The sequence below is a fragment of the Neocloeon triangulifer genome, unplaced genomic scaffold (genome assembly GCF_031216515.1).
Source record: "Neocloeon triangulifer isolate White Clay Creek 2 clone unplaced genomic scaffold, ASM3121651v1 ptg000012l, whole genome shotgun sequence".
In the NCBI taxonomy this organism is placed as follows: domain Eukaryota; kingdom Metazoa; phylum Arthropoda; class Insecta; order Ephemeroptera; family Baetidae; genus Neocloeon; species Neocloeon triangulifer.
In genome coordinates, this window is record NW_026775554.1 from 3712807 (window position 1) to 3733295 (window position 20489).

At 35.7% G+C, this 20489-nt stretch overlaps 2 protein-coding genes and 1 long non-coding RNA gene across 17 annotated transcripts in view; 2 read left to right on the plus strand and 1 right to left on the minus strand.

Moving 5' to 3' along the window:
- Positions 1–1107: 1107 nt before the first annotated feature.
- LOC132198098 (probable ATP-dependent RNA helicase spindle-E) lies at positions 1108–9067 on the plus strand. 5 transcript variants are annotated; one of them, XM_059621874.1, is made up of 26 exons: positions 1318–1382; positions 1524–1665; positions 1727–1800; positions 2333–2551; positions 2624–2809; positions 2882–3103; positions 3168–3371; positions 3437–3607; positions 3773–3960; positions 4029–4186; positions 4254–4420; positions 4479–4643; positions 4695–4860; positions 4919–5046; positions 5103–5327; positions 5434–5651; positions 5714–5863; positions 5916–6072; positions 6124–6339; positions 6391–6723; positions 6783–6923; positions 6980–7122; positions 7373–7646; positions 7820–7941; positions 8464–8685; positions 8748–9067. In XM_059621874.1, exons 4-26 carry the CDS (start codon positions 2333–2335, stop codon positions 8899–8901), a joined length of 4329 nt encoding a protein of 1442 aa, XP_059477857.1. In that variant the 5' UTR covers positions 1318–1382; positions 1524–1665; positions 1727–1800; the 3' UTR covers positions 8902–9067. The 5 variants fall into 5 exon arrangements, with proteins under 5 accessions (XP_059477858.1, XP_059477859.1, XP_059477857.1 ...); XM_059621875.1 differs by lacking the exon at positions 1524–1665 and having other exon boundaries at positions 1108–1321; XM_059621872.1 differs by lacking the exon at positions 1318–1382 and having other exon boundaries at positions 1392–1665.
- On the minus strand, positions 9045–18007 carry LOC132198104 (uncharacterized). 4 transcript variants are annotated; one of them, XR_009441964.1, is made up of 3 exons: positions 17996–18007; positions 9428–9607; positions 9045–9368 (listed from the first exon to the last, which is right to left on the minus strand). It is a non-coding gene; the product is annotated as an uncharacterized LOC132198104 (long non-coding RNA). The 4 variants fall into 4 exon arrangements; XR_009441965.1 differs by lacking the exon at positions 17996–18007 and adding an exon at positions 9941–9959; XR_009441963.1 differs by lacking the exon at positions 17996–18007 and adding an exon at positions 9917–9935.
- LOC132198099 (E3 ubiquitin-protein ligase lubel-like) overlaps positions 11006–20489 on the plus strand; it is a 29351-nt gene continuing 19867 nt past the window's right edge. For 2 of the 8 annotated variants that reach the window (XM_059621879.1, XM_059621878.1), the window contains exons 1-15: positions 11006–11321; positions 12532–12751; positions 12875–12992; positions 13061–13357; positions 13413–13608; positions 14116–14301; positions 14427–14566; positions 14626–14770; positions 14827–14922; positions 14981–15331; positions 15661–15803; positions 16134–16296; positions 16655–19227; positions 19296–19831; positions 20260–20481. In XM_059621879.1, the coding sequence (XP_059477862.1) occupies positions 12967–12992; positions 13061–13357; positions 13413–13608; positions 14116–14301; positions 14427–14566; positions 14626–14770; positions 14827–14922; positions 14981–15331; positions 15661–15803; positions 16134–16296; positions 16655–16699 (1788 nt within the window). In that variant the 5' untranslated portion in view covers positions 11006–11321; positions 12532–12751; positions 12875–12966 and the 3' untranslated portion in view covers positions 16700–19227; positions 19296–19831; positions 20260–20481. The remainder of the gene's footprint in view (positions 11322–12531; positions 12752–12874; positions 12993–13060; positions 13358–13412; positions 13609–14115; positions 14302–14426; positions 14567–14625; positions 14771–14826; positions 14923–14980; positions 15332–15660; positions 15804–16133; positions 16297–16654; positions 19228–19295; positions 19832–20259; positions 20482–20489) is intronic. The other 6 variants (XM_059621885.1, XM_059621880.1, XM_059621881.1 and 3 more) reach the window with 6 other exon arrangements.

Here is a 20489-nt window from a genome sequence, read left to right on the forward strand (position 1 = left end):
TGCAAGCGATCGCAGACGCAGAAGCTCCATAATAATCAATGATGTAAAAAGAAAACATCGGAAAACATGAAACCAAAGAAAAATAATTGTCAGAAATGCAAATGCGAAAATAATGAAAATATTCAATGTTTAATTTGTTTATTAAACGTTTTATGTTTCCGCTTTATGTTGCATTTCCTGGTACAATTGATATTTTTATGGAAAAAAACTGGGTAGTAAAAAAGGTTAAAATAAAATGTAAAATAAAAATTTCGAAAAATTTAATTTTTGTTCAATCTTATATTTAAAAAGTTTTTTACATATTTCCCTTTAACATGACAAGCTTTTTCTTTCATATTATGAAAATTTATAATTTATACGGTTTTTACCTTATCGCAATTTTCGTGTAACATTTTATTTTTGTAATAATCAAATTAAATTATAATATCCATGGATGTATGTAAAATATGTAAGCATTGAAATCTATTTAACGCTATTTAACAACGACAGTGACTGCAGAATGCATGGTGGTATTTCATTTAATTTGCAGCAATTTTTATGAAATTTATCAATTTGAACCTGAAAAGGATTTTTCCCCCTTTAGTTTTTACTTCTTATCATATTTTTTCATTAAGTAGAAAAAACAAACACAACGCTTATTGAACACGGAAACGGATCTCAGCAAAAACATATTCCTGCTCTTGCAGGAAAAACCAAAAAAATTTTAAAATAATAAAAAATAATGCACTATAATTTAAATCCTTAATATAAATACTTACATACTATAATTTGTGGGGAATCAAAGTCATATAATATGTCATATTCACGAATTAATTTAATAAAATAATAATTAGCATAAATTGGCATAAAATGCAATTTGTGTTTATGGAATCTCAAATATAATTTGTAAAATCTTTTTCCTTTTGTGCTCCTGTAGAAGAGGTTAGCGGTTGAGACCGAAAATGCGTCTGCGAGATTTGACAAGTTTCTTCTTGTCTTGAACGCGCCACAAAAATCTTGCTAAAAGGAGAAAATAAAAAAATTCTCCCACCTTTCCCCACGCACCAATTGAGATAAGTCAGCACCCCCTCCCCCCTCTAACAAACAACAACGGGCAACAAAATTCTGCAGACAGTTTGTTCTTTGTTAGCAAGTCGTGGCAAGTTTCGGCATTCACTGCATTCTTATCTGGAATTCTTTCGCTTTCAAATCATGGCATTCATGGCATAATGACAATGACATCGGTATGACTGTTGACGGGTTGCGACCTGCGAGCTAACAGCGTAAGAAGTAAGAACACCGGCGCCACCGGCCTAGCAGAAAAGCAGGACCAAAAATCACGGTTAGTTACGGCACAGAGCCACATAAGAGCCAAAAAGAGAAATTCAAAATTCACACTGACGGTACGCATTGCATTCGCACGTTCGCACTCGATGCTCGATCGCGTTGTGTTATTTTAATTGCGATCGCGGATTATAGAATCCCATTCTATTATAATTGCTACTTTCGCATGGTTGAATGGTTGATTTTTTTTGCAAATGAAGGGCTGACGTGCTTAAGTTGACCGGGGGCCTCACTCAGGATTTTTTTATTCTGAAGGGGACAAAGGGACACTACGGACAGGGTGCACTTTGCGCCCAGGCGTTTTTAATTTGGAACCATTTTCGTCTTGTCCACCGTGGTTTGGTAATGTGTCTTTTTAAATTTTCAATACACTTTAACAATTATTTGGATGTTTCTGCTTCAGAAGCGTGCTGGACCTTTTCTTGGGCAGTAGGAAGACATTTTGAAGTGTGATTTTACGATGATGATTTGATTAATGTAAGCACATTGCACATTATATTCCATAATATTTACATGAATAGTAACACAATGAACACTTTTAATCCATTTTAAGTTATTTCCGCATTATGGATACTTTCCCATGCTTCCTGTGGGACTTCAGGGACTTGAATGATTGTTTTTTGTTCGATCAATGCTTCCCAACGTTTTTCTCGGTTTAGGGGTCACCAAATTGCAAAAATCCTGGCATTTTTGGTTTGAAGATTACGGTCGCCTTGTGCCGCTTTTTATCGATTGTTCCCAATTCCCAAAGATCATGTCTCCTTTTTTCTTTAGTTTAGACTTAGGTTTAAGAATTTTACTTCTGATCGTTTTGAATGGCAAACCGATTTTTTTTTTAAGAACTAAATGTGTCTCTTATTAATTTTTTAGTTATTGTAGTTAAATGGTAAGATAAAGAAAAGGGAAAATTCTATAAAACAGGAATGTTTTTCTCCTTCTCATACATGTCATATTAATTGTTCTTTTACTACTAAAAATAAAAATGATATTCATTTTCCAATTTTTGCAGATGGATCCTGTTTCAATCTACAAGCAAATGATGGACAGCTCAAAACCTTTTGAGTTTGTCAAGCTGTTTGGACCACAGTCTGAACAAAGAACAAGAAAGCTTCATGATTACTATGATGACAGCAATTCAAAATTCCAATCTGGATTAAAACCAGACCAGCTTGACTATGCATTGGAAGCACAGCAAACTGAGCAGAAGAAATTAGAAACCCAACTAGAGGTTTTTTATACTCTTATATTCATTCCCAGAAATTAAAATATTCAAATGTGGATGCTTTTGCTGTATTTTAAGGTACTTCAGAAAACAATGTCAGGACAGAAAAATCCACATTATGATGGTCCTTTGAATGGCTTACTTGATGTTGATGATGCTTCTTCAATAGCTGACATAGTTCAACTCAACCACGTTAATGGCAGCAAATACGACTTCGTGCGGAAAGCTTCTAACAAAGTCCCTATTATGGAGCACGAACAAGAGGTACATTGGAAATTTTATTTGCAATTAACGTAGTTTAAAATTACGTATGCGTTATTATATATATTTTTACAGATTATCCATCTAGTTGAAGAAAACTCGGTGATTGTCATTGAAGGTCCTACAGGATGCGGCAAAACCACCCAAGTTCCGCAGTTCATTCTTGACCACTCCTTTGCAGAGAATCAACCTGTCAACATTGTGGTTACCCAGCCTAGGAAAATTGCTGCATATGGGGTGGCAAAGAGAGTGAGTGAGGAGAGAAGTTGGCGTCTTGGTTCAGTGGTTGGATACAAGGTGGAAAATTATTGTGAACTTTTACTTATATAGATTTTGAGGTGTGTCCTTTAAATGATTTCAGGTGGGCTTGAAGTCTACAATTTCACGAGATACTCGATTGACCTACTGCACAACTGGCGTTCTACTCCAGCATCTTGTCACTAAGAAACACATGAATGACTTCACTCATGTCATCCTTGACGAAGTCCACGAAAGAGATCAGGAATTGGATTTTCTCCTTCTCCTTGTACGGATGTTTCTGAGAAGTGTTTCTCCTCACATCAAGGTATTTTAATTTATAAGTTTAAATCATGCTGAAATTAAATAAATTTATTATCTTCATAATTTTAGGTCATCCTAATGTCGGCAACATTCAACAGTGAAAAGTTTTCAAATTACTTCTGCTTTCCATCTCCAAATGGAATCAGGAATGCACCTGTGCTTCAAGTTCAATCTGAAACCATGTTTCCCGTAGATGTCTATCACACTGAAGAACTGCAACATATTCTGGAACTTAAAAATGTAAAATTTTAAAAATATGTTGCTTGCTATATTCTGCGCTTTGACTGACATTCAATATTAGTGTAATCAATCCTTTTGGTCAAAAGCGCATGCTGCAAGCAATATACACATATTCAACTTAACATAAATAATAATAACTGTCTTTCCTTTAACATATCTATCTAGCCTTTCAGTGTCATGCCCCAAGAGCCAAGATATATGGCTCAGACTATGGAGCTTGTAGTAAAGTTAACCAGCAAACTGGACAAGCTGGAGAGCAATCGCTCAATTACTGAGAGGGGAGCTGTTCTGGTGTTCTTGCCTGGGATCCATGAAATTGAAGACACTTTAGAGGCGCTCAAAACTGCCAATGAGTGAGCATTTTTACACATTTAAAAAATGTTAGATACACCTCTCTTTATAATTATTTATGTTTATACAGGGGGGACAAGTTGAAATGGAAAATTCTACCATTACACTCTTCTATTACAAGAGATGAACAGCTAGCTGTGTTCTGTGAAGTACCTGCAAATTACCGCAAGATCATTTTATCAACTAATATCTCGGAAAGCTCAATTACAGTTCCAGACGTCATCTACGGTGGGATTAAATTTAACAATATAATATATTATCCATGAAAATAATATAAATATCTTATAATTAAAAGTAATCGACGCTTGCTTGACGAAGCAATTGGAAACTGTCGAGAACACAAACATCTCTTGCTTGAATATTAAATGGGCATCTAAAGTGAACTGCTTGCAACGGAAGGGACGAATTGGCAGAGTTGCCGCTGGAGTTGTGTTTCGCCTTGTTCCGTCTGCGTTTTACAATGTGAAAATCTTCATAATTTAGCTGGAAATATGAATAAAATTTAATTGTTAAATTCTAGAAACTTGCTGATGAACAGATGCCCGAGATGCTCCGCTGTCCCATTTCAAAGTTAGTGCTTCTTGCAAAATTGCTTATAAATGGTGACCCAATACATTTGCTCGGACTTGCACTGGATCCGCCAAAGTTAAGCAACATTGAAACCACTGTTTTAAACCTGAAAGAGGTATACTAATCTGTTTAACAACCATCCATTTTAATTATAAAAAATCACCAGATGGGTGGCTTGACAATTTGTAATAAGGATGGAAAGGCTAACCCCACTGACGCAGAGCTCACTCTCCTTGGAAAGGTAATGGCCACACTACCGATTGATATTCACCTTGCCAAACTGGTTATCTTGGGCTACATCTTTGGTGTCTATGAAAGCAGCTTGATCATGGGTTTGTCAAACTGCATTAAAAACTGTTAGAAGAATTTCCTACCTGTCTTTCTTTTTAGCTTCTGCAATATACGTCAGGAACTTGTTGGAAGCACCACACAACGAAAAGCTTGAGGCGTACCTTTCAAAGCTATTGTGGGCCAATGGATCTGGAAGTGATTGCATTGCATTGCTTAATGCCTTCAAGGTGCTAAATTTAATTTAATTTGTTGAAAGTTCATTTCATTTAAAAAACTGCTCTAGGAATGGAAGTTTAGAAGGTCAACAGGATACTTTCAGCAGAACTTTGCAAACATGACTGAGGAAAAATGGGCCAGAGACTTGTTCATTCAGTTGCGCTATGCCAGGGATGTTGCTGATTTAGTCGAGGAATTGGACCATCGACTGAGAAAAATTGGATTCGTGAAAACTAAAAATGTAGCTGCACAGACAAGATTGGCACCTCAGAAAGAGCACCTTCTGCTAAAGGTACATTTTTTTAATGTTTGAGGGGAGTGACAGCATGATTTGTTGCCCTACACATAAATACTTAAAGGTAAAGTTTTAATTTTTTTTTTTTATGTTAATGTTTTAGCTTGTGATTGCTGGGGCCTTCTACCCTAACTATTTTGTGAACTCGACCAAAGTGAATGATAAGGACGCTTCCAGAGCAGTTGCTGGATTTGACCCTTTTTCAACTGTAATGCTCACCAACTTTCCGCACGGTCACCCTGGAAAAATTTACACCAATCCAGTTAAAAGACTGCTGAGTGAATGTGCAAACACTATGAGGGTCACTTTTGATGGCACCACGTATGTTTTGAAATAACACGAGTTTTGCGACTTGTTACTAATAGATTTATTTTAATCTTAAGGAGGATTTATATCCATTTTGAAAAAGACACAAAATTGCAGTCAATGCAGTTTCCTCAAGGGAATGCAACTCCCAGTTGTGTGCCGCTTGCTGTCTACAAGGCCATCAAACTCCGTCAAATGGGCCAGAAAATGCCGCTTGCTATTTTACCGTAATATATACATTAATCTAAAAAAGTTGTTGTAAATGAAATATAATTTTAGTGAAAGGCTGGCAGTTAAGCAAAAGGAAAAAAAATCCTCTACTTGCAATGTTGCGATGAAGAGTATTTTAAATGCTCTTCATGCTGAAGAGATTTTCAAAACCCATGCGGTACTTCCAATGCTTTCGACTAAAACTGTTGAGCTCAAAGTTACTCATGTAGGGATAGCATATTTGAAAATATTATCACCCCTTAAGATTTGCCCATAGGTGGAAAGCCCAAGTTTGTTCTATTGCCAAGGCACCGACGAGAAAACGACAACTTTACTTGACGCAGTGCAAAAACATTTGAACGCTGAACATGCAGATTTGGGTGACGTCCTTGGAAAACCAAATGTCAAAATGACTTACGCCGTTTACTGTGGACAAACTTATGGCATATGCAGAGCCCGTGTTGTTGCTAATTTACCTTTCAACACAAGCAAAGTATATTTAACTAAAAAATTCCATTGCTTTTTAATTGGAAATTTTTGCTAGGTTTTCTTGATTGACTATGGACAAACGTTGATGGTGAAGTTTGACTCTTTGATGAAGTTGGGGCCAGGACTGCTGAATTTGCAGATTTTGGAAATTCCTCAACTTGCTCTTGAATGCAGACTTGCTCACATTGGCCCCATTGACAATTCTTGGCATTCTGACTCTATTGGATTCTTCTCTCAATCAGTCCAGGGGAAACTTTGTAATGCAGAAGTTTACTCTGTTGTTGAAGGGGTAGTCAGTGTAAACCTTCGTGCTGGCTCTAAAATCATCAATGACGAGTTAGTGCTAAAAGGTTTTGCTCGCCACGCTGCTGAGACGTACCTTTCAAGGGTATATAAAATGTGGATTTTTAATTTTATGTTTGATTATTTTCTTTTGGGGGTCTTCAGGACAACAATGAAGCCAGGGAAAAATACCATGAATTGTCTGAGAACCAAGCCTCGTATCTTTACAAGCAGCAATATTCTACCATGTATGGAATATCAGCTGAAGACCCAGAACCTCCTAAAGCATCAGATTGCACAGAAAATGTGAGATTAATTTAACTGAAAATATAGAAACCTTTAAAACTTTTTTTCATTGAAAGATTTTGCTGAGAGGGCCATTTAGTCCGCTAGAAACTCAAGTGCAACACATGATTAAAAGTGGAAAGAGCTTAAAGACCAATGTTGATCAGAATTCCATCAACTCCATTCTTCTTGTAGATGATCCAGAAAGCATGAACACAAAGTATGTGAATCAAGGTTAGCACATCTCAACAATCGGAGCAAATTTTGATTGTTTCTATTAAGCACTGTGATTTGTTGCAATTTCACTTGCACCCAAACAGAGAGCTGAAACAACAATTCAAAGTTTGTTTTATTGTGTTGTGATGCGCGAATCTTGATGTAAATTTTTGTCCACAATTTGACACCCGCGGTATCTACATATAATTATAAACAATTTGTTCAAGCTGACAACAATATGTATTTTGTTTTAGATTTTTAGTAGCTGGAATGGTGCAGACTGGCCAAAGCAGGGAAAGGCTCACTCTTTATGACACCACTTTGATGCCTCAAATACCTGGTCTCCTGCCTCTGATCTGCATGATCTTCTCACCCAGAATTGAGCTGAGAACAAAGGGTGGAGTGAACCACTTTACCGGTATGATCTGCGGCTTAGGATGTGAGAAGAAAAGCAAAGCGCCCCTTTACCCTGAACATGACATGGAACTTGTGTTTGACACAGAGTTCAAACTGGATGATTTGCAGGAAGTAAGCAAAAATTGAACGCTGTATTATTTATTTCACATTGAATTATGTGTCTCTTGCAATTAAATTTGGATAAAAATCGATTAAAATATGAGATAGTATAAAGGGCGCAATTAATTGAACTTATAGGAATTTCAGATTTTTTATATTGTATTTTTTTTCTTTGTATTTTATAGATAAATCGACTTCGATTTTGGATGAACCTGGCTCTGACTGCAGATCCAGAGGAGATGAAACCAATTCACAATGCTGGAGACGTAGCAATTTACCAAAAACAAAGCCAAGATATTGCACTTGGGTAAATCCAAAATTTTTTTTTTTTTTTTTTTTGAAAAAGATATTTATTGTTCAAATGGTACAAGTCCAGCCAAGCTAAAAAGCTTATCGGCTGGTGCTCATGTTTAACTGACGAGCATATTTGCTCGACAGTTTTTTAACAAAATATGCACAATATGAAGCGTGTGTGTGTAATTAGTTCATCGACAAATATAATTTTTTTATTTTGTATTTAACTTCACATTTTCTTTGCAAACTTTTCAATTCAAGTGGTAAGAGATTCCATAATCGTGGCACAATATACTCGGACGTTCGATCGAAAAATTTGTTTTCGCTCATTGGTTGTATTACAGGGTTTTGTTGTAGCATTCTTAATTAATAGTAATTAATTAATTAATTCTAAATTAATATGTTACATATTGTCAGCTACGCAGACATCGGTCGACGATAAATTATACTCAATTTTTATAAATGGGTTATTATCTGTTCATTTTTGTGCATAGCACTATATATTAATTTATGTATAAAACATCAAATTTTTTAGTTTGCTCCACAAAGAACGTGATAGAATTGAGCCTGTCAGCTTCAAATTGGCTTACTGCTGGAAGAGGATTGATAAAGATTTGATTTTGCATCCAGGCAAGATTTTCACATCAGTGGAAGCAATTTTCCCATTCCACTGTGCTGCCCAAATTGAATCAAAAGTTTCCAGGAATTTGAAGAAGAAAGCAAAAGCTATGCAGAAGCTGCAGAATCAGTCCTTGCAGTAAGACCAATTTCAACTTGAAGATAAATTAAAAATATAATTTACATAATGAATGCTTACAGGTGCACGCTGCAGAAAGGTTATGCTAACTGCAGAGTTTGCAAGGAAACTTTGTTCAGCATTGAAGAGCTAAGAGCACACCTCACAGGTGAGAAGCACATGATGGAGTGGGACAAAATCTTCAAAATGCAAAGCATCTACAAACAAGAATCATAAGTGAAGAAAAAGGTCAGTGCGCCTTTAATTGAACTCATTAACTTTTATGTTTTAATTTTTGATGCAAATGCTCTACAGTTAGAAGCATTTTTATGTGAGCTATGTAAACCTAAAAGGAATTCAAAGCTAAATTAAACACTTGATTTCAAAAGAATAAAATCTTATGTTTTTATTATAAATGTAAAGCAGTCTGTTTCACAAAAGAATTACATAAAATGTTCAAGTCAAGCCCTCTTAAGAAAAAAATAATCCTAAAATTAAATTAAATGCACCATTACATAACCCTAGTTTGCACAGTTGCATGTATCTTTATCTTGTTGTGAGCGAAATTTGAATGCCTTCTTTATTTACCAAAACCAGTTCACCAAGCAAATTGAGATCACTTTCAGGCACGGGCGAGTGAACTATGTAATTACATAATACTTCTGACATAATGATCTTGAGCTGCATCATAGCAAACCTCTGACCTGCGAACGATAATTTTTAATTAACTTAATCTTGCATCAGATGCTATAGAAAAAATTACCAATGCAATTTCTCGAGCCAGCGCTGAATGGAATGTAGGCAAAGGGATGCTTCGTAGTGTTTTCTGCTCCCATAAAACGCTCTGGCTTGAATTTATCTGGTTCGGGGAAATAACGTGGATCTCTGTGCAGCAGGTACAGATTCATAAGGACGGTCACTCCAGCCGGCAGTAAATGGTTGCCTACGAAAACGACAATATGAAAGTCAAGTTTATTTAAATTAAAGCCAAATGTCAATCATGAAATTACAGTCTATCTAAATGACGAGGGAGAAAAAAAAGATTTTTCCAGCTTATTGTTAGTGAGTGCTTGATCATGACTGATGCACCCGGTAAACCTTGAGCGCGGCGCGTGTGTGTATTTGAAGTGCACAAGCCCGCCTTTTTGGCGGCGTGCTATTGCTTAAACATGAGCTTTTTTAGTCATCTCATGCATGCTGCAATCTTTCAAAAGACCAAGGGCACTGCAAGGTTGTGCAAGCGCAGAAAGACCTGACCACAGCCAGTACAAATCACCGTGTGCAACTGCTGTTGCCAGGCCGCTGATAAAACAACTACGTGCGCCCGGTTCGGTTGCAAAATTGAAATCTGACGAGAGGTGAAAACAAACAACATATACGACGAGATCTGAAGTATAATTACGTGCAGTGCAAAAGTTTCACTCATTGGCAGTAATTATTTTAAACTTGTTTTATTTTTTGCTCGTTGCAAAATAAATTGCATTTGAAAAGGCAGCTTGCACTTTTTGTAGAGGACTTTTAGAGGTTGTGTAAGCAGGTAGCTGCAGGCGCGAGTTCTTTTACTCAGTAATTTTTCAAACGCTCTCTGAATATGAAAGACTAAAACTTACAGTCGTGGAATAAATACAGGAAAAAATATTAGTTTTTAGGCTTCAGATAAAAATTATAATAAATACTTCCATTTCGAAAAAAAAATATATGTGAATTTGAAGAGGTTTTAATTAATTTTGTTTTTTTGTGATTTGTAATTAATCCATTGAATTGATTCAAAATTTAACTGTTTAAGGAAAATATATTTCCCATCCCTGCAATTGGTCCTAGGTCCTATTTTGGCAAGGATGTTAAAATTTCATCAATATTTAGTTGCAAAGGTAGTTTATTGGGTTCATAGCACGGCAACTTTGCCCTACATGCGAACTCATCCAAGTTAAATACAAGAAACAAAAAAAACTAAAAGAAGAGAGAGAAAGAACATTAATATTGATTGATAATTTGCTTTTTCAGCGTTGATTTAAAAACATTTAAATTTTCATTTGAGTACAGATTTTACGGTAGTGCATTCCAAAAATAAAAAAGATAACATTGAACTTGGAAGCAGTTTTCCCGTAACTTCCACATTAAAAAATGGAGCTAAAAATTTCATTCGGTGTGCTCTTGTGCGTCCAAGTAAATTTACATCATACATTGTAGTAACAAATTCATTCAGATAATCTGGGCTATTTTTATACGATCATGTCACGGTGTGACATAGCGGATGAGCTTGATTCAGGTATTAGCGCACTGTCAGCAGTACAGCGTACTGGCGGACACGGGCCTTGCAGCCAGGGCAGTCGTACACGGACCGTACGGGGAGTCGTACAGCAGCCATGCACTAGAGAGTTGCACATCACTGAGCAGTTGGACCAGAGTGTCCGACGAGACGCCGTCACCATGGCCGTCATCCAGTGATCCTACATGGACAGTTCCTACGAGTCACCCACACAAGCAATTCCGACCATAACCATTGTTATACCGTCCGGCGCTACACTATAAATCTATCCATAGTGTTATCCAGAACTCACGTACTACCATTTCTACCTTTCCACCCTGTTACGAGGTCCTCTACTACGAGCATGGTGTCACTCACAACTACACAGAGGGCCTCGTGACAATATTTTGTGAGTCTGCAATAGAATTTTCCTTTTGTGTCTATCCGAAATAAATTTCACATTTTTTGTATAATGGAGACAGATTTTGGCCTATCTTGTTTCTTTTTGCGTCGCGTACCTGACAATTAAGCTCTGGCGCTTTAGATGAAAACAAAAGGATGAAGGCCAACCCCAGATGACAAACAATTCACCGTACTGTGTTGCGCAATCCTGCAGCAGTCGGAAGAACTGAAAAAAAATATGATGCATTTTTTTAGCATTTTGTGCAATTTTTGTCTCGACCTTCATTAGTTATTTTTCTACAACGCAATTTTACATTTGGGTCATTCATTCACTGTGAATGATTTTATTTTGGTTCACTCAATTCGTCGCCAGCCGTTAATCCATATCAGCAATTTTATTGCAGCAAAGTTCACGCAACCAAGCTCTAAGTAAGAAATTAAAGAAATATTGGTCTTGTACCTTATTATGGTAATTACTAATATTACTATATGATTAAACACAGCACAAGTGGAACTTGAATAATGACTAGTTACGCGAGGCTTATTATTTTTCAATACAGAAACGTAGGATGTATTTTTTGCTTCGAATAATTAAATTAATATGCTAGGTGAATCTTTGATAGAAATCAGGTGATAATATTGCTTAATGACACAATGATTTTATAATTTTCTTTTGTCATGCGGTGCGAAATAATTTCAATAAAATTATTGAACTTGAAGTAAAAACGTAAATAAAATGTCCTCGTACATTTTATTTATTAAATAGAAAGATCAACTATTTAAATTTAAATCATTAGTTCAATTTGAATGTTGGAATTTTTGATGAATTTAAATTCCGCGTTAAAATACAAATTTGGCAAAGTGACATTCGTTATTCTATGGCAATTAGCAGCAAAGTTAGCGAATTAAATGTCAATCAATAATATATTAAATTGGAAAAAAATTCTTATTGTCAAAGCAATAAAGCATTATAAGTTACATCATTTTGCCGAACTTATATTATCAGGAGGATACAAAATACATAAAAAGCTTTCCGAAACTCCAATTAAAAGGAGGGGAGTGGAGGCTCTTGCCTCTTCTTATTATTCTCCTTGGTGAGCACCAGACATTGCGATTTGGCGCGCGAATCTGAAATCACGCGCTGAATTTGGGCCAATCACAAGATTTGGTGGCAAAACCGGCCAATGAAATTTATTTGATAAATTTTTGTGTTGCAGCTTTGCTGCCTGAGTTCTGAGTCGGCCGACGAGGAGGTCGGAGGATTTATTTTACGGCCAAGAGAAAATATAAGCATCTCTCGGACGGCTTTCGTCAGTTTCGTCCATTTAGGACGCGGAAGACACACAGTACGTCTGGCTGGCTGAAATTCAGATTCAGAACCCCGGAGAAACAATATTCCGAGGGTGTCGAGTTCAAGACCATAAAAGCTTTGGACCGGTGAGAACTTTGTGATATTTGCCTCTAATTTGCCCATTATTGGTGGATTTGCACTGCAGAAATTTCGTCCGGTACATGTATCTCGTGAGCCAAGCTTAAATATAGTGCAATTTTGTGTTTCAGGTGACCATTTAAGGCCACGCCGCCGTCTTATTTGTCTGGATTTCTGTTTGTCACGCGTCCTGGACTGGTCCCAAACTTCTTTCGATCTTTGCATGATGGCAGGAAGGCATGATAGAGAGTAGGGTTTTTCAATTTATTTTTAAATAACCATTGTATTTTCATTTCATTATGACAAAACTGTTTCAGGGCACGCCATCCCATCCCCATCCTGATGGCTAAGTGCATTTGCGGAGCCGCCGAGTTTGAGCTAAAAAAATTCAACAAGCATTTCAAACCCTCCGCTGGCTCTGGTGGTGGAGAACTTCATCTTCACTCAAGTATGGTCGGTTGCAGTGAAGATGAATTCAAGGAGATGTACTTCATGGGCGCCCAGTGTCCCATCTGTGACAAATCGCTATCGATTAACAGTATTTACCTTCATTTTCAAACACACAACTTTGATGGGATCAGTGAGGAGGAGGGCCAAACTGCGTTCACTCTTAAGTATGTATATTAAATTGTTTATGGAGAAAAATTATGAAAATTTTATAAATTTCAGTGTGAATATTTTCAACCGCAAAACCAAAGAAATGGTACCTGTGATGACAGAGTCAGACAGCAGCGACAGCAGCAACAGCAGCAGCAGAAGCAGCAGCAGAAGCAACAGCAGAAGAAGCAGCAGCAGCAACAACAGTAGCAGTCCTGATCAGGAACAACTCAAAGATCGTCCTCCTCTTAAAAAGTTGAAGTTGGAGGTATGGAATTTTGTAAGGGTTTTTGCCATAAAAATATTATTCTGCCAACGCAGCAAGTGGTGGATTTAGCACACCTAGCTGACATTCTAGTGCCTTCCGGGTGACACACCCGGTTTTGTTTAATCTAAAACCAAAGAGTTATTAAATTTAGGGGGCCACTGAGGCCCAGAAAAGGGCGCAGCTAAAATCTGATACCTTTATTGGCTGTTGAGAAAAGGGTACGAATATAAATAATTGTATAGATAAGAAATCATACAATATTTGGGGGGGGGGGGATTTCTGCGCTTTATTCTTCCAAGCGCCTTTCTTCAGCTTGTTTGGAGAATTAAATGAGTGGTGCAGAGGTATGAATGTCTCACATAATTACACAAACACACACAAGGTATGGGTGAGAGGGAGGATTTATTTATATAGTCAAAATTTTTAATGAGTTATTTAGCATTTCTTTCTCATATGTATTATTGGCAACAAATTTATTTTTTTTAAATTATACTTGAATGTTTCTAGAGTGAAGGTGCACCTTCCAACGTTAAGGTTATTGAGCACAAAGAACTCTCCGATATATTGGTTGAGATGGGATTCCCTGTAGAGGAAGCTCAAATGGCTGCAGATCATTGCACCAATGTGCAATCCGCCTTGGTTTTCCTTCATCAAATTTGCCAAATTTGCCTTGATACTTATCCAATAAACCAGGTAACATTTGGGTATCTTTCAAAAGAATTATTTGATATATCTATTTACTGAACATTGAGCAACCTCCTGGCAAAGCCTTCAAGTTGCTCCAGTTGCTTATAGCATTCAATTGGTGTGTGTTGTAGATGATCTCAATGATGACATGCAACCACCGCTGCTGCTTGGAATGTACGAAAACTTATTTTACCATTGCAGTCCGTGAAAGGCTTATCACAGACATGGTCTGTCCAATCTGCAGCGAGCCAGCCGACTTGCTGAGCCATAGGTACAATATCACTTTTTAACCAATTTTAATTCTGAAAATTATATTCTGTTAAATTTTAGTGATAAAGATGAAAACTTCACTTATTTTATCCTCTTGGAGAGCACTCTGAAAAATATTTTGGATGACGAAGTCTTCATCTTGTTTCAACAAAAGCTTCGAGACCATGCTTTAAGCAAAGATAAGAGGTTCTTGTGGTGCAAGAAGGTAACGAAAAGTTAGTTCAAGTAAAAAGCTATTTATTGCCAATTTATTTATCATAGGCTGGTTGCAACAGCGGTTACATCTCTACTGAAGGAACGGTAAAAGCAACATGCCCCAGTTGCCTTCATGTCACATGCACCAATTGTACAATGCCTGTGAGTTTTTTTTTAATAGGGAAACATTTTTTTCTATAACCTCTTCAATTTTTTGCAGTGGCTTAAAGAACATGAGAACATGACATGCAATGAATTTAAAACATGGATGAAAAGAGAGAATACTGCTGCAGAAAAAACTCGTGATAGTTTTGATCTAACTTCAGGAGAGTACATCACATGTCCCAGCTGCGACGGAAAATTTTCCTTAAGCAGAGGAGGATGCATCCATTTTGTCTGCACATTTTGTCGTCACAGTTTTTGTGGCTGGTGCAGCGAAGTTTTTCAAAAGGACTCAGAATGCAACTTCAGTTCTGAGTGTTCGCGATTTGGTCTACACGCACACCACCACAAAAACTGTTTCTTCTACCTGAGGGACAAGGATCCAGCGGAGCTGGAAGAGTTACTTAGGGCAAGCTATTTTTTTTTTTTTTTGTATTTTTTAATAGAAAATGATAAAAAAAAGCATGAATAAGCTAAATTTAAATTTTAAATTTGCCAGTATAAAATAAGAAAATATTTGAATGCTGATTGAGTTATTTTATTATCAAAATGACATGTTACAATTCCATAAAAAGACTTAATTTATCAACTTTTTTTTATTATTTAAAACAGGTTTTTTTGTATTACTATTTAACATCTTCAAACTTTTTATAGTTAAAATAAAACAATAAAATTATTATTAAAAATAATTTGGTAATACCTCATAAAATTAAAATTCATTTTTCTTTCTCGTTTCAGTCGGAACTAGTCCCGTTTGAGGCTGAAACCGAGGAACCACCTGGCGGAAAATGCCAAATTTCAATCCAGCGTGAGCTGCCAGCAAGAGGACTTATTGATGACCAATGTGGCGCAGATGTCGTCAAAGGCCACGAACTGTGCCGGTAAATTTTTATTCTATAATACAAATATTGTCCCAAAATCATCAAAAACCCTCATTTTTAATTTACATGATATGGTAAATTTCATAATAATAATGGGCTTGTGAGTTTAAATTAAAAATTTTCATTTGGAGATTTTCTTATTAAAAAATTTTTGCCATGGATCAAAAGTGCCGATATAGAGCAACAAAATATTTTAAATTATAATGAAAAAATTGATAGAAATAACTATCAGAGTCCAAAAGTCGATTGAAAACTTTTTGAGACTATTTTGGTTTCTGTGATGTATCCGCATTTAAATATTATATCAATAATAACAATTTAATTTCACAGAGCTCATTATATTGAGCGACTGTGCACTATAATTCGAGACAACAATGTCGACCCTACAATCATCATGACAGTTGCCGAACTCGAAGCAACACTTGTGCGATATGGGAAACGACTACCGCCCAGATCCCTTCCTATTGAAGAGTATCAAAAGGAATTGAAACAAGTGAGTTTTACTTTATTTATTTATTTATTTTTTTTTATTATTATTTACCTTTTTTGTTCAGTTAACTTATAGAGTTTAAGAGATATTTTTGAGAAAGTGCAAGCTGTCAAAGACAATTATCATATAAAATTTTGAATGCATTTCAACAAGAGAGTAAAGCACAAAAAAATTAAGTTCTTTTTTTAATTTTTGCTAGTATTGATAAAAAAAAACAATGTTAAAGGGATATGAAGATAAACTGGGAGGTGATCAAATTTACCATCTCATAGGCTTATTATATATGCATGAAAAATAATCAGACGTATACAATCATGTGTTAAACGGCGCAAGTAGTTATGAGAGGGAGTTAAATTTTCAGAGAGTTGCAGAGCTCCCCTTGAAGCAGCTAAATCAGCCGCAGTAGAATGAACCTAAGGGCATATCTCGGATTTGAGACCTTGGAGTTATGGAGTTAGGTGCTATTTTTGTACCTCTGGTGATGGCAAGAAAGTTATTAGTTTGTTTCAATCGTAAATCATACCACACAGTAAGTCCAGTGAAAGTATTTTGGAGTTTTTGGCACTTCTGGTTCTGCCACCTCGGTATGCACTCTTGAGAGGGTTTGCATCTTATGTAAATCTGTTAGGTTTTTCGTTTAAAAACCGGCTTGAGAATTCTCAATTCTTAAAAGGAAAGCAAGTATAAAATTGAAGATTTTTTGTTTTTCAACTAATTTTATTTATGTTTTATGTCGTACGTGTTATTAAATTTGTCCAAGCAAGAGTAGTAAAAAGAACGAGTCTGCGTGAATAAAAAAATATTTTGTTTGGCCTTTGAGTTGTCCGTAGGCAAATTAAATAATAAAAAAACGTCATAAATCCCATAAAGGATCTTACTTAATTTTTCTTCAAAAGTTTTGATTTTCGAAAAAGTTCTTATTTGAAAAATATCAAGGAAACGTGTTATAACTCTGCACTACGTTAAGATATTTTAACAAAATTTGAATATGGTTAGTGTATCAGTTCTTTATCTGGCTTGCTGCAAAATTTCAAATATTTATTTCAACTGAAACTAATATTTTCTATTAGAATTTGCGCTGATGTAAAAAATCATTCATCAATTCCTGTTAATGTTTAAAATTGAAAGGCACATTAAAAGCAAAAATATTTATTTTTAAAGAATAATATCTTATATGTTTTTATTGCAAATGTAGATCAGACCAGTTCACAAAAAAGTATAATTTTATTACATAATGTTTCATTCAAGCCTTTATAAAGAAGAAAATCAGAAAATAATTAAATGCAAAATTGCTTAACCCTAGTTTGCACATTTACATATAATGCTCCTCATCTTTTTGAGAGTGAAATGTGAATGCCTTCCTTATTATATTTACCAAAACCAATTTCACCATAAACGAATTGAGATCACTTTCAGGCTTAGGAAAGTGAACGATTATACTTCTGACTTAATGATCTCAAGCTGCATCATAGCGAATCTCTGACCTGAAAATGATATTTTTATTTTTGCATCACATATTTTGGAAAATATTACCAATGCAATTGTCTGGATGGAGGATTACCATGCGTCTCTGTGCATCAGGTACAGATTCATAAGGATGGGGGACGGGCACTCCCGCCGGCAGTAAATGGTTGCCTGCAAAAGAACAATATGAAAGCAAAGTTTATTTGAATTTAGAGCAAAATTTCAATCATGAAAATACAAATTCTATCTATATGATGTGAGAGACAAAAATAATTTTTCCCGGCTTTTTGTTAAGCGAGTGCTTGATCATGCATGAATGATGCACCTGGTATACGTGTGTATATTTGAAGTGCGGCCGAGTAATAATGCAGAAATGGCAGGTTTATTTTGTTATACATCTTTTACGTTTTCACCAAGAAATATAAATTAAAAATTCGAGTGAAAATATTTTATTTTTAAGCAGCAGATGATGATCAGTGCAATACGCTATAGTTAAATAAGTGTCAAACAAGTTAAATAAATTCCTTTCCTATCAACTTTCAATCAATGTCGCAGATATGATATAATATATAATGATATGAATATGACTGGTGACTGCGGTTGCGAGCACACAGGCACACCGAGCAGAACCCGTCTATATCCCGATATAGTTTTACGAGCACAGACACAACAGAATAATTTGAATATAATTTAATCACTTGAACGGAAAGCAGTATGCACGCTCCCATGCACTCTGCTCTTCGCTTTATTTTTGTTCGTTTATTTTTCATCACAATTGAAAATTTGATTCCCACTACACTACATGCTGTTTTCTCATGGTTAATTTCTCTTTGCGAATGAAGGGTTGACTTGCTGAACTCAACCGGGGGCTGCAGGAATTTGTATTTTGAAGGGTGCACTTATTGCATTCCAGTGTATTTTATGACCCCACAAGTTAAATGCAAACTCTTTTTTAGTCCATCCTGTCTGGCATGTTTTTTATTTTCAAATTTTACAAAATCAATTATTATGCATGTAACTTTGTGTTACCACAATATATATGTTATTGGTGAACCTTATCTTGGACAGTATTTGTATTTGGGCATTAAAGGTAAGGGTGGATTTATAGTAATTTGATTATGCACCAAAGTCAAAATTCCATTTTCCAGTATTTACAATTGCAAAATGGATACTGAGCCCCCTTTTAAGTATATAATATAATAATATTATATATTATATAATTTCCACATCAAGAGAGAATGAAATCTTTTTCCATATAATATGCTTCCCTGATTTTTGCTTCTTATATTAAGGACCTACAGGATCCGGCAAAACCAACCAGGTTCCACAGTTCATTCTTGACTACTCATTTGCAGAGAATCGACCTGTCAGCTTGTAGTTACAGCCTTGAAATTTTACTGCATATGGGGTGGCAAAGAGAATGCGAGTGACGAGAGAAGGTGGCGTCTTGGTTCAGTGGTTGGATATAAGGTGCGGAAAATTATTATGAATTTTTACTTATGTAGATTTTGATGGTGTGTGTTTGAAAATGATTTCAGGTGGGCTTGAAGTCTACAATTTCACGAGACACTTGATTGACCTACTGCACGACTGGTCGTGTCCTACTCCAGCATCTTGTCACTAAGAAACACATGAACGACTTTACTCATGTCATCCTTGACGAAGTCCACGAAAGAGATCAGGAACTGGATTTTCTCCTTCTCCTTGTATGGACAGAAATTATTTAAATTTATTATCTTTAGTGTAATGCCCCAAGAGCCAAAATATACTTCTAGTAAAGTTGGCTAGCAAACTGGACAAGCTAAAAGAACTCAAACACTAAAAGGGGAGCGGTCCTGGTGTTCTTGCCTGGAATCAATGAAATTGAAGACACATTAGAGGCGCTCAAAACTGCAAATGAATAAGGATTACATATTAAAAATGTTTTATTATTCCTGAATAATTATTTGTGTTTATATGTCGGGTGCAAGAAATTAAAATGGATATTTTCCCATTACACTTCTTCAGTTACAAGAGAAGAACACCTCTCCGTGTTCCGTGAAGTACATACACATTTCAAACTGGATGATTTGCAGTAAGTATGCAAAAATTGACGTATTGAACGCTTTTTAAATTTATTATTCATCAAATTGTGTCTTGCAAATTAAATTTGAGCAGTTATACTTGTAAAAAGTACAATTTTTAGGAATTTCAGTTTTTTTTTTTGTATAAATTGGTTTATATGTAATTTATAGAAGATAATTGACTTCGATTTTGGGTGAACTCTGAATGCAGATCCTGAGGAGATGAAACCAATTCACAATACTGGAGACATAGCAATAATTTACTAGAAACAAAGCACTTAATAATCTTAAATTAATATTTTACAAATCCTTGGTTACGCAAACAAATGACTGACGCTAAACTAAACTCAATCTTCAATTTCTATAATATATTATTTTCTGTTTATATTTGTTATTAGCATTATAAATTAATTTATGCATAAAACATCCCATTTTTTAGTTTCCTCCTCAAAGAACTTGATAGAATTGAGCCTGTCAACTTCAAATTGGCTAACTGCCGGAGGAGGATTGAGAAAGATTTGATTTTGCATCCAGGCAAGATTTTCACATCAGTGGAAGCAATTTTCCCATTCCACTGTGCTGCCCAAATTGAATCAAAAGTTTCCAGGAATTTGAAGAAGAAAGCAAAAGCTGTGCAGAAGCTGCAGAATCAGTCCTTGCAGTAAGACC